This window comes from Mus pahari, chromosome 2 (genome assembly GCF_900095145.1).
Source record: "Mus pahari chromosome 2, PAHARI_EIJ_v1.1, whole genome shotgun sequence".
Classification (NCBI taxonomy): Eukaryota; Metazoa; Chordata; class Mammalia; order Rodentia; family Muridae; genus Mus; species Mus pahari.
In genome coordinates, this window is record NC_034591.1 from 107,802,952 (window position 1) to 107,829,680 (window position 26,729).

Genomic DNA, 26,729 nt, shown 5'->3' on the forward strand with positions numbered 1-26,729 from the left:
AGTAGTAGTAGTAGTAGTAGTAGTAAATGATTGAAAACTACTCAGTGCAGCACAGGTTGCTCCAGGGATGTTGTTTTTATGAACTGTCATCCACACTGGGGTGATTAAGATGTCCAAGCATCACCCTGTAGGTAAATACAGTAGACTCAATGGTTCACTAGAATATTGATTTGGAGGGAAATTTTGTTGGGCTGTCATCGCTGCACTGTCTGGAGTGAATAGGTGTTTTTTCCATATCTCCCCAGGAGAAGTCACATAACATGGTTGAAGACCCACATTGCTCTGGCCCTATCTAGCACTCTAGATATAACTGAAAGGAATATTAATGAAATGGAAGGCCTTCCTGAGAAAACTGCTCAGGGTGTGGTGCTGAGAATCTAGAAAACAGAAAGTAAAAAGCCAAGCTGTGGAAAGAAGAATGTACCCCAGAAACTTCAATCAGGCTTACAGAAGGAGTGTAGGATGCATGGTGGAGAGACAAATGGAAACTCTGCAGCACTTTCTGTTCCAGACAACAGGGGGTCCCTCAAACCCTCAACAAGACCAATGGAAACTCTAGCACTTTCTGTTCAAAACAACAGGGGGTCCCTCAAACCCTGCTCAGATATTCAAAGAGTTGTGGCAGCAAAAACTAGTTGGGAAAGGAAGAGGAGAAAGTAGCACAGAAACTGAATGTGACGCATACTATGTGCTGTCCCCACTTGTTTGTTTGTTTGCCTTGGTGGTCCATGGGCATGGAGGATGGAATCCTTACTCCCACATTCTCATGGAGCATATACATGTACACTATATCCACTGGGTTCCATGGCCTTAGTGAGAATAAGGCGTGAACACAGTATGTGTGCAATAAAGACTCCTAATTTAGTGTGAACTCTGAGTTTATGCAGTGTTGGATCCAAGTTGACAAAAAAGTTTCGAGAACAGATATAAATTCAGAATTGTCTGACCCCAGTGCCTGCACTGATTCCATATAATGCTAAGCCATGTCTGTGCACACTATGTGATAGTTTCTGTCTGAAATGCACCCTAAAAGCTTATATGTTACAGGTTTGGTCCCAACATAACAGTCAAGTTTCCGAGGTGGAACCTTTGGAGATGTAAACCATAGTTTTATGTCAATTTGACACAAGTTAAAGTCATCTGAGGGGAGGAAACCCCAATGTAAAAAATGCCTCCATAAGATTGGGCTGTAGACAAAACTGTAAGACATTTCTTAATTACTGATTGATGAGGGGGGCAGCACATTGTGGGTGGTGCCACTCAGGGCTGGTAATCCTGGGATCTATATGAAAGCAGGATGAGTAAATTATGGGGAGCATGCCAGTAAGCAGCACTCCTCTATAGCCTCTGCATCAGCTCCTGCTTCCAGGTTCCTGCCCTGTTTGAGTTCCTGTCCTGACTTCCTTCAGGGATAAATGATGATGTGGAAGTGTAAGCCAAATAAGCCATTTCCTCCCCCACTCGTCTTTAGTTATAGCATCAACACAGCAATAGAAAGCCTAACTAAGACAGAAGGTGACTGGATCATAAGGGCTGTGACCTCATCGCTGGATTAATCCATTTATAAATTTGTAAGTTAACAGGCTATTGAGAGGTGGTGGAAACTTTAGGAGGTGGGACCTAGCTGGAGGAAGTATGCTGCTCCAGCAGGTCCCTGCCTGCTATGTTTCCCTCCATATTCTACCTAACATTAAAGAACTGCCTTAATGTTCTGTTTGTCAGAGGCCCAAAACAATGAGGTCATATACCATGGATTATCCTCTGAAACCACAAACCAAACCAAATCTTTCCTACCTCTAAAGTATGTTTCTCGGGTACTTGTCACTGCATGGAAACTGACTTACACTCATCTCAAGGCCACTGGCTCAGTCTTCATTTGGTTACTATGGGCAAGGCTACAGAAAAAGCCCCAGCCTGTTTCTCTCTGGTCTCCAAAGCCAAAAGCATGGCTCTATTTACCTGTCATGGAAAACTCTCCTACTGCATCTGTCAGTTCTCATATTGACCTTATGAGGGAAATGAAGAATATATTCTCTTCTGGGGTTTAGAGGTGAAGAAAAGGGCCCAGATAATTTAACAGGCCATCTTGGATGAAGCAAGAGACATGCTCACCAAAAGTCCAACTGTTTTCACTAACACAAAGCTCAGCTTCTCCAAGAAAAGCCCACTCACTTTCCAGATGAGTAGTCCTCCAGCTCCTGTTTCCAACCCTGAGTTGCTTGATGCTACCTTTAGAAAACAGGTCACAGTTCAGAGGCCCAAACTAGAGGGACAAACTGCATGGAACCTCATTATTCAGTATTTTCCTAACCATCAGCAGCAAATTTTCCACACATCCATGAGCTCATACTTAAGAAGTAGGCACATGTTCAACCCTGGACAATGCCTGTGATGGAGAGATGAAGCCATTCCCTCAAGAGGCTCTATCTTACAATTATGCAGGAGTTTGATAATACAAATTTCTGGGTCCCTGGCCCTCGGAGTCTGAATTTCCAGCAAGTACAATGGGCCCCCGTACCATGCATGCCAGGCTTTACAGTGAGACATGCAGGTTCTGTACTAGGAGGCTGCAATGTTTGAGATGAGCTATGTGTCATTCATTGCCCTCAACTTCCTTGAGCTGAAGGAAGAGAGCAATCACAGATGTCTGAAGGGTGGGGTGGGGTGGGCTGTGCAATATGTTAGGTAGGCTGTGCAGATGAGGCACATCCCTCATTGAATATTATTTAGTCCTCTTCCTGAGCACAGGCAGCAAAGTTCATTTCAAAGGTTTGACAGGCAGCCAGTAAAAGAAAAGGTGCAAGGTTGACCTGTGCAAAGTGTTTGCATTTTAAACAGCCTCAGCGGCCCTCTTTCCTGCCTGCCTGCATCTCTCCCTTCCTCTAGAATCCAAATTCTACAACCCTCTCTTCTCCCAAGCTGCCCTCCCTCCAATAAAACATCATTAGAGGATTCAAATTCAGGGCCTCCAGAGCTCTCTCTAAATGGAATCAAAAGTAGACACATGGTCCCAGGAACAATGACCAAAGTCCTGCGTTTGCAAAATTGTTCAGAAAAAAAAAAAAAAATGAGTCATTTCATTTGTGGAAAATGAATACATCTGATCTTGCAACGTTTTTGCCTGGGGAAAAGTGGTGCACATGAATTTCCAAACACGCTCATGCCCAAAACAGCTCTCTGCTAAAGAGGCTTAGAGAATCTGCCAGAAGGCGGCAGCTTGCGTCATGGGAATTCAGGAAGAGTACCCTCACCCAAGTAGAGCCCCAGACAGAGTGAGGTGTCCTGGCTATGGGTATGTGACCTTCATTCTGAGCAAAGACAGTTATCTCTTGGCATCTACTGCATCTGCCTTAAGTGGCAGGCAATGTGAGAGGATCGTATACAGCCTGCTCACTGTCCATGGGAGAAGCCCACACCCCAGACACCAATCAGTCCCAACCCCATAGTCAAAAATTCCTTCCTCTTTAGGCCACTTTATTTTTAGCTAGCTGTTTGAATGAATAGTATAGACTACTGTTCATACAGGATGATCACTAGGTACATGCCAAGGCGGCTCCTAATCCTAGCTGCCAAAGAGGTCATCTTACTAATGTCTTTATTTCTTTCCACCTCCTGTATTGTCTCACATCTATCCTTTGTTGTGGAAAGGGAGCTACAGATACACAGGCTCTTTCCCCCTGCCATCTCCTTAACCACTTGTTCCTTCTGAGCTTTTCTTCCCCCAGTACAAGAGCTTCCTTGTTCCTCACACAGTAGGGCCACTTTGGCTGCTTCACTGATTGTCTCATCAAGTTGTTCTAGTCACCCATCTGATCCTTCCTTCTGTCTCCACCCAATCTCTACCAGGATGTCTCCCCTCTTTGATATCAGCTCCCTCTGTTATCAGCCTGGATAGTGGATGGTCTGTCCCAGGCTAATCTCCTAAGCACTACACATAGCCCTTTTAGGACTCTCCCTTTGGCCCTTCATAATGTGTCTCTACTTCCTGATGGATGATGGTTCGGGGGCTCTAAAAACAGTACTTTTATTTCACAGACTCTCTCCCTAACTGCTGCCCATCGACTCAGGAGATAGTCACTCTGCCCTCCATGTGTCATCTTCAGGGTACCTGGAAAACCCTTCAACACTGACACCCCAGTTCCACCAAGCTGGACCTAGAACCACATACCAGCCATCTTAGCCATCACCGGGAAACCTAGAAGTCCATCAGCTCCCCAAAGGGTTCAGAGCCCACAGGCTCTTAAATTGCCTCGTAGCCTCTCCTCCCTATCATGATGGTCTCTATGACCCTTTTGCTTCCCTGACTCCTGAGCTGAGATACAGAGCTCTTATTCAGTCCTGCCCCTCCCTTTGGCCCAGTCACTGTTCCCACTGCAGACAGTACACCATGTTTATTAAGTAGGGTGGGAAGGGACAGAAAACTTCCTGCATTCCCTGCCTCATGGAGATGTACCCATGTGTTAGTCAAGTGGTGAGAGTCTGTACTAAACCAAACATCCTAAACATTGTGCCCAGCCCAGCCACAACAGTGACAGTGTAGAAACTTCTGGTCCTAAACTAGCCAGTTTCAGCACAGGAGGAAACTAGCAGCCTTAAAAAGGAGAGAAAACTACCACTGCACATACTCTAGAACTTATTCTAAACCAGGAAAAACCCACACAATAAATGAAGGTCTATGTGCTCCTAGATAACATGCCAGAGCCCCTGGGGCAGCAGGCCAGGGCTGGATAGTGGCCGGGGGGGGGGGGCAGAGGGACCCATAGGGAAGAAATTAAAGCACATAGTTTCTGAGGGCCACTCCGGAGAAAGAAACACAGAAAAGGTAGATGAAACACATACCTGATGCTGCGAGAACTTTCTTCTTCAGACCTGCAATGAGAAGAACACACACTTAGACACCACATCCTTCATTCAAGTGACCCATAGGATACTACTTGCAGAGAAACAGACCTCTCAGCTATTCCTGAGGCCTGTACCCAGCACAGCAGAATGCTAGCAGGGCCAGCCCCTGCACAGCCTGTGTACATCTCATCTGACTCCACCTTGGAACCATCCCTCCTACAACTCTTGGGGCTTTGTACCTTTTATTATTTTGACCCATGTCATCCTAGGACTTGGTGGCAAACTCTGAGAAGCTTCTTGTTCAGAAATGCTACACAGGGCACATACCAGAAGCTAGATAAATGAATAAGGAAGAGGCTGAAGACCTCCCTCTGTCCCCAGGAGTCCCCAGAGTGATTCCCATTGACATCTCTACGTTCAAGAACCCAGAAATCAATGACAGGTACTTCTCAGAACAAACAAGACTAAATGTCAAGAACTTAGATATTAGATTCTATTGCACAAATCTAACAGCGTCACCTTCTTTCTCCACTAAAAGAAGGTGAGTTGGGGTTAAATCTCATAATGACTGAAGTCCTGATTTGGTATCCCAGATGACCTTGAACAGCAGGCTTCCTGGGTTAAGGAGAAAACACCACAGCACACATTCAGGAATTTAATATCTGGCTGCTCCAATCTGGATTTAATTGCCAGCAAGCAATGAGAAATAAAAACGTACTTAACTGAAGCCAGATAGCTTATCCTTCTGCCCAAGGCCTGTCCAGCAATATGACCAGCAGAAGCTAGAGTATTAGTGGAGAACTCTTCAGCACACACAGGACCAAGACAGCTTCCCCAGCAATATGCCTTTCTGACCAGTCTCAGCCTTCTCCATAAACTATCCAGTAACAATGAGAAGTAGAGCAGGTACAGTGTCCCCTTTATCTGTGGTGGATGCATACTGAGGCCCCAGAAGATCACTGAAACCACAGTTGGTACCAACACCTATGTGATAATTAATCTTGACTATCAGTTTACTGTAATTAGATACCTCAGATTACTAAAACACACTCAAGGGTGTCTGTGAGGGTGTCTCCAGTGGTGATTAGAAAGTTCTGATCTGATCCACTGATAGATTCAAATTTGGGATGTACTGGAGCTGCACAAGGTGGGGCCTGGTGGGAGGAAGTGGGTTACTAGGGCTGTGCTTTTGAAGGGAGTGTGTGGAACCTTGCCCTGGTCCTGGTCCTGGTCCTGGTCTATCACTCCTCTTGGCTTCCTGGCCACTGTGATGTGAGCAGCTTTACTCCTCTACACCCATCAGCCATGATGTTCTGCCTCACCACAGTCCAGAACAGGGCAGCCAGCTCACTATTGATGGAGCCCTCTGAAACCCTGAGCCAGACTAAATCTTCCTTCCTTTAAACTGTTGGCTTTAAACATTTGTCATGGAGATGAAAAGTCTAACCCTTGCTATAATTTAGTGTCTTTTTCACTTTTATGGGACACATAGGCATCATGGCCATAAATTCTGAAGTTTGAGGGATGACAGAAAACACACAATTTCTTTTTCTTTCCCATGACTGCAGACAAATGTTTCATTCTTACCATACCTCTGCTATGATTTTAATAGGTCAAGAACTTTGCCCTTACCACTAGCACTAGACCTGATAATTGGGATCACTAATAAGGGACAAACAAGGGGAGTATATATAGCATGGAGACACTGGGCATGTCCTAGGCAGGATGAAGCAGGATATAAGATCCTATCACACTGATCAGTGTGTAATTATAAACACAGCATGAGGGCTGAAGAGGAGGCAAAGTGGGTAAGTGCCCTTGCTGCTCATCCAGAGTACCCAAGTCCAGTTCCCAGCTCCAACATCCAGTGGCTCATAATTCCTGTAACTCCAACTTCAGAGGATCCAATGCCCTCTTCTGGACTATGTGGACACTTGCACACATGGCATTCCCCACACACATATGAATAAAAATAAATATTTTTAAAGGACAAGGCATTTTTTTGTTAATACACAGAATAATTATTTTTCTGGAAATTTTCATTTAATATTTTTGGATTGTGGTTGAGCATAGCCAACTAAACCACAGAAAGCACAGCCTTAGATAAGGAGGAACAACTGAGGTTTCCAGCAATAAATGTTCCAGGTGCATAAGTACTACTAAAAAGACACTGGCCTCCTAGCAGCAATTAGGCATGAGTATTAGCAAGGGTCACACTGGTCTATACAAGCAGGGGAGGTGATCATGGGATGTGGGAATAGTCAAATTTCCCAAGTGGTCCATCCCCTTGCTCCAGACGCCTAGGCACAAGTCCAGATGAACACTAGAGAGCTGAAGACTCTATGAATCCATTCTAAGCCTGAAGACAAGTCCATCACAGAATGGGAAAGGCAATACCCAAGGGCAGAGACCAAAAGTTCTTGTACTTTACTTTGTTTCCATTTGATCACAGCTAGGAGAGAAGAGAAAGTATGCAGGGAATAACAAAGGGAGAGGGAGAGAATGAGGACAAATGTGTCATATGCACATGTGCTTAGGTACATATCTCAATCCAAGGTTGCCCTGTCTTGCGAGCCTCTGGGGAGGTCCATACTGGGAGTGTCTGAAGCTTCCTGTCAAAGCCTCAAGGCTGAGTTCAGGTTTTCCATCCAGCACTACTACAGCCCAGCATTACAACAACACCCTCTCCCTAGTGCCTGGGACACTGTGATGGTTTAAATAAAAATGGCTCCCATAGGCTCATATGTATCTGAATGCTTAGTCACAGGGAGTGGTACTATTTGAGAAGAATTAGAAAGATTAGGAGATGGATTGTTGGAGTGTGGCCTTCTTGAAGGAAGTGAGCCACTGGAGTGGGTTTTAAGGTTTCAAAAGCCTATGCCAGGTCCAGTCAATCAATATATTTCTCTCCCTTTCTTCCTTCCTCCCTCACCTTCTTTCTCTTTTTCTCTCTCCCTTTCTTCCTTCCTCCCTCACCTTCGTTCTCTTTTTCTCTGCCTGTGAATCAGGATGTAGCTCTCAACTACTTTTACAATACCAAGTTTGCCACTCCTGCTGCCATGCTCCCTGCCCAATGATGATAATGGACTAAACCTCTGAAACTGTAAGCAAGCCCTCAATTAAATGCTTTCTTCTTTAAGAAATTACCTCGGCCATGGTGTCTCTTCCTTGGTCATGGTATCTCTTCACAGTAAGAGAACAGCAACTAAGACAGGCAGAGCTCTCTGGTCATGCTGCCACTGAACTCCTGATATAACAAACTGAGATGGTCTCCTCTTTCTATGCCTCTTTCTTTCTGAAACACCATGCACTCGACCTCTCTGTAGTTCAACCTTTTCCTGTTCCCCTCAAAAGTCTGGTACCTAAGCTGGGGTCTTGAACCCCACAAAGTCATAAGGAAGTAGTTTAGGTTGTTGCACAAACACAGATAGGTCCTATATGTTGCCACACATTAAAAACTAACTCTGAGCAATTCCATATGTCCTCTGGTGGTGGCTAACTGTGGTTATCAATTTGTCTGGATCTGTGTGCTTCTTAGTTTTCATTGTCAAAATGACACAACCTAGAGTCAAGTGGAAACCTCAATTGACAAATTGCCCAGATCAGACTGGCTTATGGCCAAAGTATAAGAGGCAATGTCTTGATGGATGATTGATGTAGGAGGTCTCAGACAATTGTGGGCAGCACCATCTGTAGGCAGGTGTGTCTAGTAAGCAGCATTCTTCCACGGTTTCTCCTTCAGTTCTGCTCCGACTTCTCTTGATAGATTGTGACCAGGGAGTTGTAAGCCAAAATAACTCTTTCCTCCCACAAGGAGCTTTTGATCAGAATGTTTTATCATAGCAACAAAAAGCAAACTAGGACACCTCCATAACCTGGCTCCCCTTAGTGTTTGTGAGTCCCACTATGATTGCATTGTATACTGTCAGGAACCTTGGTCACTCTCTTTGAAATCACAACCAGTATGATCTCTGTAGGAAAGTCTTTTGTGTGAACTCCTTGGTACTGCTTTCAGGATGTCTCCAACTGTGGGTGCAGTTCAACAAACATGAAGATGGCAGGCATTTGCTATCTTAGTAATTTTGAGGTCCTGTATCATGCAGCCATAGATGACTTGCACATGGCTCCTTCCATTACCTCCCTCATAGCACCCTGAAGGCAGCTTCCACCTAGCTCCCACTTGAGGCTCTCTCACTGCTGCCTGTCCACTCAGTAAATGCCCATCATGTCTACTGTGCAGCCCCAGGGCTCACACAGACAGAGACTTCTTGTTATGTTGCTGAGTTTCAGCAAGGCCAGTTCAGTCAGGAGCCCTAGCAACCTCGGATGCTGCAAAGCCAGGAGATGCCAGGTAACAAAGCAGAGCTCTTAGCTGCTGGTCTGTCTAGGATACTACCCAGTACTGCTCCAGATTGGCTTCCATGTGGATTCTAAAGTTATTTAGCCTGTGTGAGACTTAGTTTCCATATGGATTTTAGAGGGGAAAAAAAACCAATTAGTCTTCAAGAATATAATAAAGAGAAAGCCCAGATGCTCAGCACACAGTAGCTGCCAGCAAGCTGTGTTATTTGCCACCTGTCTGCAGGTAAAATGGAGAGTATATGGTGTTCCAGGTATGAAGCTGCTTTGTGGCTGCTCTGTGGCTGATTATGGAGCTTACAAAGATAGTGGAGACTTCTGAAACAGTTCCAGCATTTGAAGAGCTAGACCACACATGGGCCTGACATGGACCAAGTCAAGACACATCTGTGGTGGGAAGTTATGGCAAAACAGCTCATTCCTCATCTCACATTTGCAGGATGGCCCTGAGTTGAGTCGCACTGCTAGTTCAAGAACAAAAGCAGCAAATATAGAAACAAGAAGCTGAAAGCTGTGGAAACTCTGAGGAAGATGAGCTCTCTTTGATTCATGTGTAGGTATATACATGCATGTGCCTGTATGGGCATGCATCTATGCATGAGGGGTAATATGTGAGCTTAAAGGTAGGCATGTGTGCCTGTGTGGGTATGGGTCCATGTCTTCATTTTGCATAAGTATGCACATTAGCATACATATATGCCAATTCATGTGTGTGTTTGATGGCTGCATAGATATAAATGTATGTGGAGGATTGATGGCTGCATAGATATAAATGTATGTGGAGGAATATGCATTGTGCCTGTGTGGTATGTAGTACGTGTGTACTTGACTATGGTTCTGTCATCAATGAACATAAGAGGCAGCAGAAGATTAAAAGCATTCCTGAACCTACTGGCTCCTTCCAAAGATGATAAGCACTCAGAATAGGATGGATTTCTAAATTGAAGGGATCAGGTGATAGGTCACAGCAGCTACCCTCACACTTGCTGACAGGTCTTAAGGCCAAGATGATCCATTCACTGTACATGTGCTGAGGTCCTAGATGCTATAGTTTATGTTGTCTGAGAGACCAGGCGGTGAGCAGTGATTTGAAAGGGGAAGGACAAGGACAAAGTGGAGAAGAAGGTGGGTCAGACCAGCTAGTATCAAGTTGTCTTCATGCTTCATCTGTTCAGGGCTTCAGCCAGCAAAGGCGACGATGTGCTGGCAGTTGGCTGTTCAGGCTGGTATACACTGGCATGCCCAGTCCTTGTGAGCCTTACTAGACTTCAGCCTCTGCAAACTGAAATCTTTATTTCCAAGGCAGCTGGGATCTTCATGGGGGCTCTGCAGCTCTGAATAAATGTCTATACAAACAAGGAGGTCCACATGAGCAACACAGGGTAGCACAGAAAGAGACTCCGGGTGGCAGAAGATACAAGTGTCTGCTTCTCATATAGCAGCTGACACCAGGGTCCATGCTTGAACGTCACAGTCTGTGGGATTCCATGGCAACAGCCGGGTGGGTAAGTTGTTCAGGCTGGTCTGTTCTCTGCTATGGGGAATCCAAACTTGATCCCCTTGAGTACTGGCATCTCAGTTCTAACACCCACAAATAATCCCCCGTAGGCAAGAAGGGATTCTGCCATCTGCAGGGAAGTGCCAGGATTAGTATAAATTCAAGTCTGAAGCTACCACCAGTCTTAGCCTAAGAAAAACAAGTAAAAATCAACTGTAATCTGCCACATGAGGTCATTGCTGTTAAACTCTTCAAGTCCATGGCACACTGGCTTTCCTACACATCTTTTGCCGTAGTGGAAGTGATGCAGCTGACTAGGTTCTGTTCCAGTCTTACTCATATGATGCGAATTAAAGCAGCATTTATGTCACCTTGACCTGGATGCTCCCTCAGCCTCTCAGACCAAGGTTTGCCCCTCTCCATCTACTCTGGAGCACTTCGCCCTGAGCACTCAATCCAAATTCTGCCCCAATACTCAAAGCCAGGAGACTCAGATCTGTTCCCCTCTATTCCCCTGCCTCTTAGGAGTCTGATAATTTCTCTGGCTGCCTGTTTGGCCACACACACTCCACTCTATATCCCCCACTGCCGGCACCCCAAACTTAGAAACTGCTGTCCCCCTGCCCGGGAGCTGCTCCAGGCTCTTGAATTAAACACTTCTCTTCTATCATTCACACTCCACTCCAAATACCTCCTCCTAGGATCCAGGCCCTCCCTATTTTCTCCTCTCAATAGATTGGTTCATCTAATTATGATTTCCCCACCACATTCCCCCACCTTGTCTTTACAGGGACATATGATACTCTGAAGTAAGCTATCCTAGTTGCCAATGTGCTACCATTTTCATCAGATCATCAGGACCCACTTGCTAAATATTATCATGGCTGGGTTTGTGGACTACTGGCTTCCCTCAGAGAAGGAGGTGTGGGGAAGGTCATTGGACCCTTACCTGATTAGCCAGCTATTCCTCCCAGCCAGCTATATGCAATGAGGCCAACAGCATGTGGCCTCAGGAACTCAGGGAGGGGACAGGATATATAAAATGGGGAAGACTAAGGGAAGAGGGCTCCATCTATGTGCCTCTGGGGAAGCCATCATCCCTGCTGAGGCAAGACTTTCCAGTGTGGACTCTCTTGGAGTGGGAGCACTCATAATCTTGTAAGTAACTTCACACCTAAGCTCTGCAAGGAAGCCCAATTAACTCATTGGCTTCTCAGAGTGAACTTGAGTGGAATCATGCCTGCTTTTCATTCGGACGTTAGGGAGGGTAAAAGATGTTGTATATAACTTGCTCATTTTTGGATGCACCCCATTTTCTGAGCATAAATACAATGCAGGGGACATCTTGGTGCCTGACAGTCCAGTCCCTGCTTCTAATGATGACCTCAAATAGTGGGCTCAGAAGTATAGCTCAAACATGCTCACAGTCCTCACCATGTTACATCTCAAAGAGTCTGAACTAAAGACATGGCAGCAGCACCACCAGCCCTGGCCATGAGTAAACAGCATCCAGGTCAGCACTGCCCAGCCGTCATCCAGGGATCAAACGTAAGTCCAGAAAGCCTGGATACGCCCAGATGTGCATTTCCAACAAGTTTCCAGAAGAGGCCTCTGGCAGCCCGTCTGCATGCTGCCTTCTGGTTTGAACAGTGGTCAGTGCCTGGGCTACACATTGACACAGCCCCTTGTACTATGCCCCTGTCCTCCTCACTGCCCTCTCCTGGCCCACTGGCTACAGACCTAGCAGGAAATGCAAGCTGTTCCCCACCTTACTGCTCTAGGGGATATCTTCATATGGCTGAGAGAGTGGGTTCGTGTGTGTGTGTGTGTGTGTGTGTGTGTGTGTGTGTGTGTGTGTGTGTGTAAGTATGCATGTGAATCCATGTGTGCATTGTGTGTGTGTGTGTGTGTGTGTGTTTGTGCACACGTGCCTGTGCATGTATGTGTTCAGTGGCATAATCCCCAACTACACCATACCGGTCCCTCATGCCTTCTGTGTCCCCACTTCATTCATGCTCTCCTGGTGCAGCAATAGCTTCATATCTAATCTGTTCTTATGCCAGCATCTACCTATACACATCAAGAGCCTCTCACTGCTATCCTCTCTATTAAGTTCAGTGACTTGCCCCAGGCCACACAGCAGGCAAGTAAAAGAACAGGCACCGTATGTTTCACACATCTCACTGTGATGGCACCTGCAGGCTACACTATTCAACAAATCACAATAGCTGTAAGTAAAAGAGAAATAACTGAGCAACAAAAACATGGCAGCATTTGGGATGCACCACATTTGTCTAGTCTTCCCTTTGTCACCTCTCCTTCCTGATATCACAGCTCCAAGAACTCGTTTCCTCCTGAAGGAACTACCATGGGCACAGGTCACACAGATGGACACTGATTATGTCAGCTATTTCCTCATAGTGACAGAAAGCTGACTTGCATCGCCACAGTGACTCTTGCATTGCTGTTCCCTGGGAGAAAGGTCCTGTGAGGAAGTACAGCTCCTTGTACCCCTGGGCCTTGACTCTGAACTCAATCTTGTGGTGGGTGCTTCCTGTGAGATGACTGGCACCAAGGAGGAATGGGAACCCATGACTAGACTGAACCAGTTCCACATACCTCAGCATGATATAAAAGGCTTCCTATAAAAGCCATTTCTGCACAGGGCACAACCTCCCTTATAAGTGACACTATAGGGAGAAGAAACATGGCCCTTCCTTCCTTCCTTCCTTCCTTCCTTCCTTCCTTCCTTCCTTCCTTCCTTCCCTTCCTCCCTTTCTTCCTTTCTTCCTTCCTTCCTACCTATGTACCTACCTACCCACCCACCTACCTACCTAAAGGAAACCTTCTGAAGACAGTGGGCTCTCTTCTTCTGTATGGCCCTGGTAAGAGGTGAGTTAAGGTCTGGGGAGCAGGTACCATGGTAACCAGGAGGTACCAGAACAAAGCTGGCATAAAGGGGAGCCTGTCTTCACCAGATATCAAATAAAGGAAAGGGGTAAGAGTGATCATGCTGCATATGTCAACCTGGCTCAGAGCAGGACGAGAAAGAAAGGGTTTAGGTGTATTTGGTATATTCTAGCAACAGGAAGCTGATGCAGGTTCCTGAGCAGAGGGTGACATGATAAAAACAGTGAACCTGAATGGTAACATCAGTTACCTAGAGTGAAGAGAAGTATGGCCAGAGAGAAGAATCAAGCTGTGGTGAGAGATTTCTGACTCAAAGCTGTTGATAGCCCCAAAGTGTCTGAGCCACTTGTCCAAAATTCATTCCCTCTGCACATGGTCACTTTGAGATATAGGACTGTTACTCTCCCCTGTGTGTAAGTGAGGGAAATGGTGCTTGGGGTAGCTGGGAAGTAATAGCATAGGGCCCCAAACATGAAGAGTCTGCTCAGGGCCAGTGACACTAAAAAGGACACTGTTCTGTGGACCCTAGTGTCCCCTGTGCACATTAATCTGTCAGTGTTCACCCTAAACTAGAGACTGAGACCTTTTGGCAAAGCCATCCTGGGGAAAACCTCTGCAGCTGAGTTCTTGACAACGGCCACAGGATGGCCCTGAAAGGCCTGGTGCCTGCAAACCGCCTGCATTGGGGTGTTCCCTTTTCTTTACTTCACTCTTTTCTTTCTTTCCTAAATGAAGTTCAGAAAACCACTGTGTGAACAAAACTTGGAAACATGCCAAGGCCCTTCCATTTCAGTGCTGGATCAGTCAGTCACCTTGAAACTCAACCCAGTGCTCCCGTGGGAGGGCCACATGGTTGAGGGTGTTTAGTGTGCCACGACCACACTGAATGGCCCTAACCCATGTCCTCTCCACTGGCTGAATGAGACCTTGCCTAGACAGAAGCAGACCTACCTGAGCTGAGCTTCTCATCACCACAGAGCACAGGCAGTGTTTACTGTACCAGAGGGATGCACCTCAGAGCCTACCACTGAGACCAGGTTTAGAGTAGCCTCACCTTGATGGATAGAGGGACCTCGGGCTCTTGGGAAAGATGGCTCCTACAAGCGTGAGCTTGTGTTGTCTCTGGCAACAGAGGACCTTGGAAAATTCCAGAAGCCTTATTCAGGTAAGGGTCCCTGTGTCAGACCCGGCTCTGAGGCTCCCTGACCACTCAAAGATTTTTGTGGCAATAACTGGCATTCTGAAAGCCAAGCAATCTGGACCTTGAGTGGGTTCTGTCACTTTAGGCCTCAGGTTTTCCAACTGTCACCCTTAGAGTTGGTCCAGGCCAATGCTTCTACGTGTGGTCTAGGAAGCTGCAGTAACAGTATCAGCTGGGAGCTCATTAGAAATGCAGATGCCCCAGCCCCACAGAACCTGAATGAGGAACTTTGGTCAGCTGCCATGCCAGTACACGAGGCTCTCTCTAGGTGATGCCAAGCTAGTTAAGTATGGCAGCCCTAGTGCACAGGGTCTCAGACCATGTGCCATATGGGTTCTCAGAGGAAGCTGCCTCTGCTCACCAGCCTGGCCTGTCCAGATAGACAGAGACAGGAACATGTATGTCTATCAGTACAGACATACAGTTGGATGGCTTCTCAAATCGTTCCCACCTCACCTGTTAGTTGTGTGATGGGCAGAGGGGATGGTATACACCTCAAACACAAGCTAAGTGCCCATGACCCTGGGGCCCTTACTATCACTGTGCTATGTGGGATGTGTGCAGAAGACATTAGGCTTCTCCCGCCTCCAAGCCCATACTTTTACCCAACCCCAGTGGGCTTTGGGTACTCCTGGTCTAGTCAGTACCACACTTGAATCCAACTCTTGTATACACTGCTCTGAAAGACAGACAAGGGATCCACATGGGTGATGAGTCTACACACTGACTAGACAGTGTGGTCTACAGGGGGACTCACAGGGAGCCCCTGTCCTATGGTTCAGCCAGAGCTAATGTTAGCTAATACCATGAGCCAACACTGTTTTCTCTGTACAGTAACACAGTTACCTGCCCCCACTGTTCTCTTTAATGTTCTCTAATGGCTGTACTGTCTCCCATATATTCTCTGTACTTATAGTGGATGATTGCTCCTGGCTATCCTGTGCTTAGAGACCCCATGGTTGCCCCTTATGCAGTTATAACCTAAGCAGTTATAACCTGGTTGATCTATGACCCCATCTGACCTCACCATGTGCCACTGTCTCCCTTAAACTCCAGGCCACTCTTGCCTCAAATCCCTTTGCTCTTCCTATCCTTTCTTCCAGGTTCCTTCCTGACAAAATCCACAGGATCTCTTTACCTCTTATAATGGCTATTCCTGGTTGTCAACTTGACTGTATTTGGAATGAACTACAATCCAGAATTGGAAGTCTCACCTGAGATCCAGATCTTGAAACTTGTATCTGGGAGATACAAGTTTCTGACCTGGATCTTGGCATGGAGATCTTGAGGCATAGTGGCTATGAATCCCAGGAGACTAAGACAAGGAGATCTCTGAGTTCAAGGTCAGCCTGGGACAAACCAAGTCCCAGGTCCTTTAATCTGGACCACACCTTCTGCTGGAGACCTACATAAGGACTTTGGAAGAAGGAAGATTTGTTCTTCTTCTGCTTGCATTTACTTGCCAGCACATCTGTTGGATCTACTACTAGCCTTGTGGGGCTGAGCAACTACTAGATTCTTGGACTTCCCATTCACAGCGAACCACTGTTGGGGAGTTGGACTACAGACTATATAGGTCATCATAACAAATTCCTGTACTATATAGACTATCCATAAGTCCTGTGCCTCTAGAGAACCCTGACTAATACATCTCTGCAGGTCTCTGTTTGCTCCAAGGACTCTTCTTAGCAAGAGAAGTGCACCTGAATTGGGGGGGGGGACTCCCTGTCCCACCCTCATCCTTCCCATTCTTTCCCTCACTACATGAACCCCAGGTGGTCTCTGAATATGCACTTGCACTCAGCTACCCATAGTCCTCAGGAGCTGTCTACAATGAGCAACGGTTTTAAATTCTGATTGGGCCACTTACCAGCTGGGTGACTTTAGGCAAGTTACTTTACCTCTCGGTGCCTATATGTCCTCATTTGTAAAACATACCCTCACTTCCTTAAATGAGTACAAACTGCCTGGATGTAGCATGTGTTCAATCAGCTATTATTGTCATCACAATGTGCCATGGGCCAAGGGCTCCTGGGCAGCAGTCCAGTTTGAGCTCTAGCCCACCCCATCCCCACCCAGTGTGACCTTGGGCAAGTCTTTTTCCTTAAATATGTCCTCCAGCTGCAGAGTCTGGGTGTTAGCCAGGAAGGTTCTGAGGCCTTTGTGGATTAGAGCAAGTTCACAAAAGTCTCCAACATTCCTCCAGCTGAAAGGAAGGGCTGGCTAACCCTTCCATTCCCAGACCTTCTCTGGGTAAACTGGTTCACTGTGTGCCTCTCTCCATTTGGGCTAATGCTGTAAGCTGGGTGTATTATAAACAAGGGCAACTGACTACACCCAGTTCTGAAAGCTGCAGGGCTAAATAAAGGTGGCTTCAGATTCAGCATTTGACGAAAGCCTGCTTTCTGGTTCACAGGTGGAGGTGGAGCCTTCTGCCTCAGCCCTTACATGACCAAAGGCACCAGTGCTCTCTGGTAGTTTCTTTTACAAAGCCACTAGTCCACACATCAGAGCTCTGCCCCAACCCCTGCCCACTCCCTGCAGCCTGGCCCCCCAGTACCTTGCTTTGAGATTAGGTTTCTGCACTGAACTTGGGACTAGACACAAGTGGTCTGCTACAGTATCAGCATCACCAATGAACAGAAGGTGGTACATGTCAGGTCACCACAGTCATTGCTGGGCAGCCCTGTGGGATTGCTCACTAGGGGACCTCTCAGGTAGCCTTTAGCCAATTCTAGCACTGGCTCCACAGTTCCCACCAGGAGATCCACCCTCCACAGTTCCCCTAGAAACCTTAGCCCTCAGTCTCAAGCCTTAAAACAGACTTTCTCTTCTCACCCCTCCATTTTCCTGTCCCACATCCAGCCTCCACCACAGCTGGAAAGACCAAGCTGGAGCCACACTGTCATGCTGGCTTTCTTGGGTCCTTGTTTTCTCATGTCCCCACTGATATCTGCTCAGCTTTTCTGAGGCCATACCTGGGTTCTACCTCTCCACCCTGCAGGATGGCCCTGGACAATGCCAGAGTTTACCTTCCTAGAACATTCTCCACTCTTCTGGAAGGCAGCTGGTACCTGCTCGAAAATGTGTCCTCAGAGAGCTTCCTGTAATATTCCTGCCCTCCTGTCACCTGTGTGTCAAGTGCTCTTCAGAGCTAGGCTGTGCCTTTCTTTCCTGGATGTTTCAGGAGGGAAATAGTCTTGTCTGCGCTCATTCCCTACATGACTCTGGGTTTGAAACTGCAGTTGACATACAGAGGCACCTCATTGAACACTTTATAAGGAAAGCACAAAGTATGATAATGGATGAAAGAGCACCTTGATGATGACCACAAACACGGAGATCATCATCTGAGTGCAACAGCCACCTCATGGTATAGAAATAAACTGTTACAGTCCCCATTTTCAGTATGAAGTATGCTTAGCATTCTTCATCACTTACAGACAACAGGAGATGCTAGGCATATCTCTACCCTAGTAGGTGACTGGTGCCTGCTTGACTCAGAATTCTGAGAATTGGAGAGTTATATAGGCAGTCCACTATTATCAGAAAGGGATGCACTTTCAAGCCCAGAGATAGTCATTAGATAAGGCTGTGTCCTAAACCAATGAGATGGAGAAGTTTGGGAAGGGAGCAGGCCTAGGCCTATGGGAGAGGAGGACAAGAATTGCAAGCCGTCGGTGACACCAACTATTTTGGTTTCTCTCTCTATGTTGCATCCCTTTTTGCAGAGTGTTTATTAAAAATAATGCTATGTTTTCACTCATTTTTTAAGTTTTTAATCTTATTTCCAAAAATGGTTGACACATCCAAGGACAAAGGCTGGGATGCTACAATCAGTAGGAATCTAATGTGGGGGAAATGTGCCCAAGAGGAAGAGGTCATCTGAGGGTGGAGGAAAGCAGGAGTGTCTTAGAGCAAATGCTTTATGTTCACAGCATCCTAGCTGCTGGGTAGCACATTAGCCTACCCATACTCTGTTCTCCAAGGAAAGGCATCTCAGCTTCTGATGGGGTTTCTCTTTAATGCTAACTCTATGCTCAATTCTCCAGGTATGTTTCCCTCCATTCCGTTTCAGGGCAGATGTGCAGCAAGGCTCCTACCCTAAGGTGGTAACAGCCTCTCATTGGTGTCCTGCAGAGGAGCCAGTGGACAACGGACACTCACCATTACTGAGCTCTGCCTCTTTAATTTCCTGGGCTGTTTCATGCTGGTTAGCCAGTCACATCTCACTCCTGAAAGAGAGCTATGCTTGGTCCTCAGCTGTCCCACAGGAACAGAGGATGGTTGCAGCTTCTCTAAGGTCCCCATGGATACTTTAACCAGCAGCTCAGCCCTGAGCACCAGGCAGCTACCAAGGGTCCTCCCAGGTGTGGAGAGTAGCATTCCAGGCAGAACTGCTTCTGGATGTAAGTTCACACAGCCAATGCATTTCTGGGAACTGGGACTTGTTTGGGGATTTTTTTTTTTCGACAAGACTATTCCAATTTTGTCCTTAAGTGTGTCTTTAAGCAGCTGCCTGTGCTCATGAATCATTTACCAGGAGAGCAAACTTATCCTCCATTTTTCCATCCTTCCTTGCCCCTTGATGGAAGTGAAAGTAGAAATGTCCTAGCCCCTGCCAGGAGCTTTCAGAGGTGTGAGCTGCTGTGCAGGCTTACTGGAGTCACTGACAGGGTGCATAATGGGGAAACTGAGGCTTACACACCTCTAAGGATGGTCTTCTTCTAGTTAGTAACCTAGCCCACATCTAAGCTAAGTATCCACGCACCAAACGATGATGTGCCCCAAGTGCCAAAGTTGATCCTACAACCTAGGATTACAGTGCCTAGCTTAGATATCTTCACATTCTTGGGATGGAGCCTGGCCCTTAGGTACATAGGTGTTTAGAAGGGAAGCAAGAACTGTTAGAATGGCAGACATAGGCCAAGATAGATAGATAGATAGATAGGGGTCCGTTGTGCTCAACTCATTAGAGACCTAGATAAAACCTTACTCATAAGTGAGCTCTTATCCTGGAAATCCAATTTCAGTTCCATGAAACACAGGGCTTTGGATGCACTTGGCACATTCCTTACTAGGGCCTCTGCACCTGCCTTTGCACCTGCTAGCTGCTCTGCCAGGCTTTTGTGCCTGCCTGCCTTCCTTCCTTCCTTCCTTCCTTCCTTCCTTCCTTCCTTCCTTCCTTCCTTCCTTCCTTTAGCCCATCCATCTATCCATCCATCCATCCATCCATCCATCCATCCATCCATCCATCCATCCATCCATCCAGATTTGAGTCAACTCCACTTCCAGACACTCCATGCCAAAGGGTGCTTCATATTCAAAGCTCTCACTCTGGCAAATCTCCCTTAATAGCACTTGACACCTCCTGAAATTCTGTTCTGTCCAGTAACATATGCATCATCTTCCCTGGCATGCTGACATCCTAGGGGCGGAGGCAGTCAAGTCCTTCTTTGCTGGACCGGCACCATACCCATCTCAGGATGTAAGCTCCGTAAAAACCCCAAAGCTTCAGTATGGAAGTGATCTTTTCATAGACATGAATTGTGATCAAGGAAATCACAGTTGAATATCTGTATACAGACGATCATTACTAGAGATGAAAGTCTGACAAAAATGGTATTTATAGCAGCTTAAAATACCCAACACCTGGAAAAGAGTCACACAGGCGGGAAGAGGCTGGGAAAGCGGGTTCCTTGGCACTTCTGTAACTTGCTTACTTTGCAGTTACTTTAAAAGCAGAGTCTCTAGCTAGGGCTGAATGTCCTGCCACTACTCAAGGATCCCTCCCCCATCCTTAGCCCAAACCAACAGACTGAATACTATGCAGAGAAACCTGTATGAAATATGGGCCCACCACTCTCTAGTGGAGCTTGAGTCATTCCGGAAGGCCCTAACAGGAAGAGACTACCCTGACATTGGTGAACACCACTGCCCAATGTCCAGTATACCCACTCTGACCCTTTGCCAGACAGGAGTTCCATCAGGATCTAAGGTTCAACTGAGATGGAGTCTATCTGAAACTGAAAGTCCTAAGCTACCAACCCTAGAGGAGACTTCCAACAAGTCCCCAATTGTGTATGAAGGACAAGCACTTCACAATGAAGTTCCTCTACCAAATTCATAGGGACCCACCACCCCCCTCACATCTAAACATGCAGGTGGAAAAGTATGCTTATCAAATAGAATGCATCCATGATTTGCTCACTCATTCATTTATTCATCTGTCCCTCCGTCCTTTCACTGCTTTCCATATATCTACACGCCCACTCACTCATGCACACATCTGCCCTTCCACCCATTTATCCAGTTAGTCATCTTTCCATCATGGTCACACAATACCCAAAGCAATCCACTCTAAAGAGTAAGGGGTTATTTGGCTCATTGTTTTGGAGGCTCTGGTCCAAGGATGGGCAGAACCATTGCTTCTGTGCCTGTGAGCACATCATGGTGGAAGCCCAGAGTGGAGTTTCAAAACCTCTTCCTGGGCAGGAAACAAAAAAGAGAAGTGTTATGAGGCCTTTCCTGAGAACACATGGCACAAAGTCTATGCATCACATATTAGGAAATGATGAGAGATCAAAGTCATGTGACACATGTCCGTGTTCCACATATTGGAACTGTTGACAGATCAATGTAACAGTTTTACTTAGCAAACCATTGAGTTTACCGAGGTTAATTACAGGAGCAGGAACAACATAAATGTAGCTACATCACCAAAAGGCCCACCCCAATACAGGTGACAGCTCTTGGAAGCAGCCTCCCTGGAGCTCTCTGTATCACCTCCACAGCTCTCAGATTCTTCTCAAGGCTCAGCAGCAGTTGTTCACAGTGTTCTGGCCTCGGGGAGCAGACCTCATGAATCTTCTGAGTTGTAGTTCTCCAGGACTTGGAAGACTGTTTACTGTTTTAATTTTATGAACCTCCCTAAAGAATGTAATGTTTTAACATGGAAGAAATTGCTATACAAATAGATACCAGGGTTCTACATGCACCTTCAGGGTCACACCTCCAGTGACTGAAGAACCTCTTCCTAGGCCTCACTCCTTAAAGGTTCCACTATATGCACAAATAGCACCACCCCGGGGACCTTCCCTTTAGTGCATGAGCCTATGGTGGCCACCTGTGTTCCCCCACCTTCCAGCTAACAAACACTTTAGACAATGAGCCCCAGGAATTAGAACTTCCCCCAGGAGTCTCATCCGAGAGCAATGTTGCCAGCCTGAAGAGTTTGTCTCCAGGACATGTCTCACAGAGTGTAGACAACTTGTCAGACCATCTTGCAGGATATTAGAGCCCTGATAATGATGGGTCAGTGATGGGTTAGGCCACACCTTGACCAAGGCTTCTTGCCCGTGTACACATCTTGGCCCTCTGTTTAAACATAAACCTCATGTCTGGACCCTGAAGATGGACGTGGGAGGAAGGTGGTCATTAGATCTCTTTGTCCCTTTTCTGGGTATGATCACATTAAAGAAATCCACTTTCCCTCCTTTTCCCTGATATTTGTCTGGCCTATGGAGAATAGGTGGCCCAACCTACCTTTTGGCATTGCCAAGGCCTAAGTTTTATCCCTAACAACCTTGGTAACAGAAGGAAAGGTCAGCACAACCCTGTATCTCTTACTTGCAAAACAAACAAGGTTCCCTGGCTCTTGATCAAGTCTCTTCCATCTTGAATTTGAGTGTCTGGACCCACGGCTGGCAGTTATTAAGGTCACTGGCCCCATCTCACCTGCCAGCTGCAACGTCTTTCTTGACCTAACTACTTTAGAAACAGTATTTTTGAGGTAGATAAACAAGCAGAATGAAAGCTGGGCTTCTGGAGCAGCAAGCAGCACCTTTCTACTTCGGGCCATGCATTTACTAATACCCCACTTATGGGGGCAGTTCCTCCTGAGAGACCAGGTCCTGGCTGCTCATATGCTAAGTGGCCATCACTCCAAGGCTATTCATTCTAGAACACAGAAGGCTCTGCCCTCACTTTATGCTCACACTTTATGCATAAACTCTTCTACCTGTCAGCCAAGTGCAGGTGAGGTTTGGCAGGTGGGACAAGGATAAGTGTTACCATGACCCCTTCTATGACCTCCCACTGTTGACCTGCACATCCCCTCTATGACCACTGATGACACACACACCTTCTATGATCTCCCACTGATGACCGACATGTATCCCCTTAATAACCTCCCACTGATGACTCTCCTTCTCCCTCTATGGGAACTCACTGATGACCCCCACACCCCTCCATGACTTCCTATTGATGCCCTAGACTCCCTTCCATGACCTCCCCCGATGACACACATCTACCCTCTGTAACCTCCCCAATAGCGCACACCCCCTCAGTGATATTCCACTGATGGCACATATTCCCCTCTGTGACCTCCCACTGATGGCACACACCTCTCTCCATTACCTCCTATTGATGGCATATATTCCCCTCCATCACCACTTACTTAAGGCACAAACCCATCTGTGGCCTCCCACTGATCTAGTATACACTGATCTAGTGTCTCCCATGCTTCTGCCAGAGCTTCCTCCCAACAACAACATGCACACTCCCTCCATGACCTCCTAATGATAATACACCCAATCCCTCCATGACAGCCACACCTCTGTTAGGTCCTTTTGCACTATCGTAGTGTACATCCCCCTCCCTTTCCATGACCCACATCCCTCTGTCAGGTCTTCCTCACACTGACAATGCACATACCCTCTTCATGACTCACCTGCCCCATCAGGTCCTTTCTCACTCCTAAGACACATCACAAACCACCATAGCACCATCAGGTTCTCATATGCACACATCCTCTGTCCTTGCCAAACTACTGCCAAACTCTCAGACTACTCATTGCTACTAATCACAGTTGCCACAAAGAAGGGTCAAGATAGAGGTATGTCTCAAAAAACAATCATTAATATCAGGGGCAGAATGAAGGGAATGTGTACAAGAAACTCCAAGGACAAACATCAGTTTATGAACATCACCATAATGGACTAAACAGAGCCTAACCTTCACTCTACACATTACAGCAGTGCAGAGAAACCAAAACTCTTCTCAGACACGAAGCCAATTGTCTGTAATCAGCATCCATTTCTAACTAGCACGCAAGAGGCTCTTCAGGCAGACATGAGCCCTATAAACAAACCACCAGCCTCAGGGAGTCCAAGATCATAAGGTAATTACTGTAACCATTCTTATTGCTAATAGGAACTTGCATTTTAATAGTGTCTTGTGCTACACACAAAGCCACACAGATATGTACAGAGAGCTTGCTGTGTGCTAGCTGCATAGAGATACCCAAGCACAGCTCACTCTTGGGGAGATGAATGAATCTACAACTCTGAAATTCTGTACTGGCCCTAGTCATAGAGAGGTGAGGGAGGGTGACATTCTGATAAGCCCACAGAGGACAGTGAGACATTCTCAGGAACAGAGAACAGAAGGAGCTAAGACAGGGGCAGCAGACTGTATTGAGTGAATGGGAAGCTAGGTTGTGGCTGGAGTGCAGAAGTAATTCCTGGGAACTCAAGAGTAGCACAGCTGGTAAGAGGACACAGAACAGACCACAAGCATCTTTCAAGCCATGTGGACTTCCTCATGAGCCATGGGACAGCACTGAAAGCCTATACGTCCTGCACAGCACCTACTGTGTGCACCTCCTGTGCCTTCTAATCTCAAGAACACTCATCCAGTGTCCTCTCAGCTCTCTACATTCCTTCAGAGTCCCATCTGCAACTTGGTGTCAAAGCTGCTTGTTCAGCTATCCCAGGCCCCATAATGGCTTGTCATTCTTAGTTCTTAGAGAGAAGAAGTTCTAAGAAACAGACACACTAGGCCTCCTGACTGATCCCCCAGAATCCCATGTTCAGATAACCTACCACACTCAGACCATGGTTATCCCTTCTCCTCTGGTGGGTTATACCCTAGGTATCTAAGAACTCTGAAATATAAATCCAAGGTTTTTCTATTTGTTTTTATAAAGTTTCATGTTATTTTATTTGAGACAGGGTCTCTCTGTGCAGCCCTTGTGGCCTCTCAAACTCAGAGAAATCTGCCTGGGTTACCTTCCTAGTGCTGGTGTTAAAAGTGTGTACCACTATACCCAACCTGTTTTAATAAAATTTTAAAGTTTAAAATATTTTATTTAATCCCACAATCTATTTCTTAATGAAAGATACTACAAAGAGGATGAAAACACAAGGATTGGCCGGGGGAAATACTTGCAAGCACATATGTAACAAAGAAGTTGTAATTAAAACATATAAAAATGTCTGAAACACAACTGAGAAATGGACAGAAGACAAGAACAGGCAGTCTGTGAGACACGCCAACAGCAAATAAGCACAGGACATGCTCAGCATCATTAGCCATTCCAGAAAAAAAAAACAAAAAAAAAAAAAAAACAAAAACAAGAATTACACAAGGATGGACTGCTGCATTCTCAATGCAATGGTGCAAATGAAAACTAGCATCACATAAAAAGCAATGAGGATGCAGAGAAACTGGATCAGTCACACAAAACAACTCAGGAAAAAACTGTGTCTGCACCAAACACACTGACTATTCTTTCTTGCCCTTCCTTAAACAGGGCAGAGCAAAAATATGTTTAGCATGTTTGTCATGTTGACATTCTAAATCCTCTAGGCCTATCACAAACACACACACACACACACACACACACACACATACACACGCATGCACAGGCACATATGGGACCTACATTTCTTCCAATTTTGTAGCTAAGTCGTGACCCGAAACCAATTTCCTATACACACCTAAAAATGAATTTACTGAGACATCCAATTCAGACAAGCCCAGGAACATTATACATAGCAAGATGCTAACCTCATTGTGCATACACAATGTGGTTTCATCTAGGTATCATTCTCTTTTTTCTCCATTAATTTATTTATTCACTTTACATCCTGATCACAGCCCCCCTCTCCTCAGAGTCCCCCCCTCATTGCACAGCCCCTCCTCCAAACTCCCCTCTCATCCTGGAGGGGATCCCCCACTGGATACCAACCCACCCTGGCACATTAAGTCATTGCAGGTCTGGGTACATCCTCTCCCTCTGAGGCCAGACAAGGCAGCCCAGTTAGGAGAACAAGATCCACACAGGTAGGCAACAGAGACAGTGAGAACCCTCATTCCAGTTTCTAGGGAACCTGCATGAAGGCCAAGCTGCATATATGTGAAGAGTCCCTAAGTCATGCTGGTGAGGGGAATACTCCTCTATTGCTGAAAGGAGTGCAAACTTTCACAACCGCTCTGGCAACCGATCAGGCTGTTTCTCAGAAAAATGGGAATAGTTCTATCTCAAGACTCAGCTTTACCACTCCCACGCATATAGCCAAAGGATGCTCTACCATATCACAAGGACATATGCTCCACTATGTACATAGCAGCTTTATTCGGAATAGCCAAAAACTGGAAACAACCCAGATGCCCCTCAACCAAAGAACAGATGAAGTGTGGTTAATTTACATAATGGAATACAACTCAGCTATTAAAAATAAGGACATCATAAAATTTGTAGGCAAATGGGACTAGAAAATATCCTGAATGAGGTAACCCATGCCCAAAAGCATATGCATAGTATGTAGGTTCACTTATAAGTGGATATTAGCCATAAAGAACAGGATAACCATGCTATAATCCACAGACCCAAAGAAGTTAAATAACAAGGAAGACCCAAGGAAGGAGGCTTAAATCTTACTCAGAAGGGGAAATAAAATAGTCTGTGGAGGCAGATGGAGAGAGGGGAATGAGTGTGAGAGAGGATGAGGAAGGAACAAGAGGGTCAGGTGTGGGGAGAGCCAGGGATAGAGGGTTGGGGAGAGTAAATGGAAATCAGCAACTGGTGAAGGGCAGATCTCTAGGATGCGCTAGGTTTCATTTTTTTTTTTTTTT

At 46.2% G+C, this 26,729-nt stretch overlaps 1 protein-coding gene across 3 annotated transcripts in view; it reads right to left on the reverse strand.

The window, feature by feature from the left end:
* Window positions 1-26,729, reverse strand: part of Iqsec1 (IQ motif and Sec7 domain 1) — a 329,946-nt gene that overhangs the window by 209,097 nt on the left and 94,120 nt on the right. For all 3 annotated transcript variants that reach the window (XM_029535251.1, XM_029535248.1, XM_029535252.1), the window contains exon 2: window positions 4,840-4,869. In XM_029535251.1, the coding sequence (XP_029391111.1) occupies window positions 4,840-4,869 (30 nt within the window). The remainder of the gene's footprint in view (window positions 1-4,839; window positions 4,870-26,729) is intronic.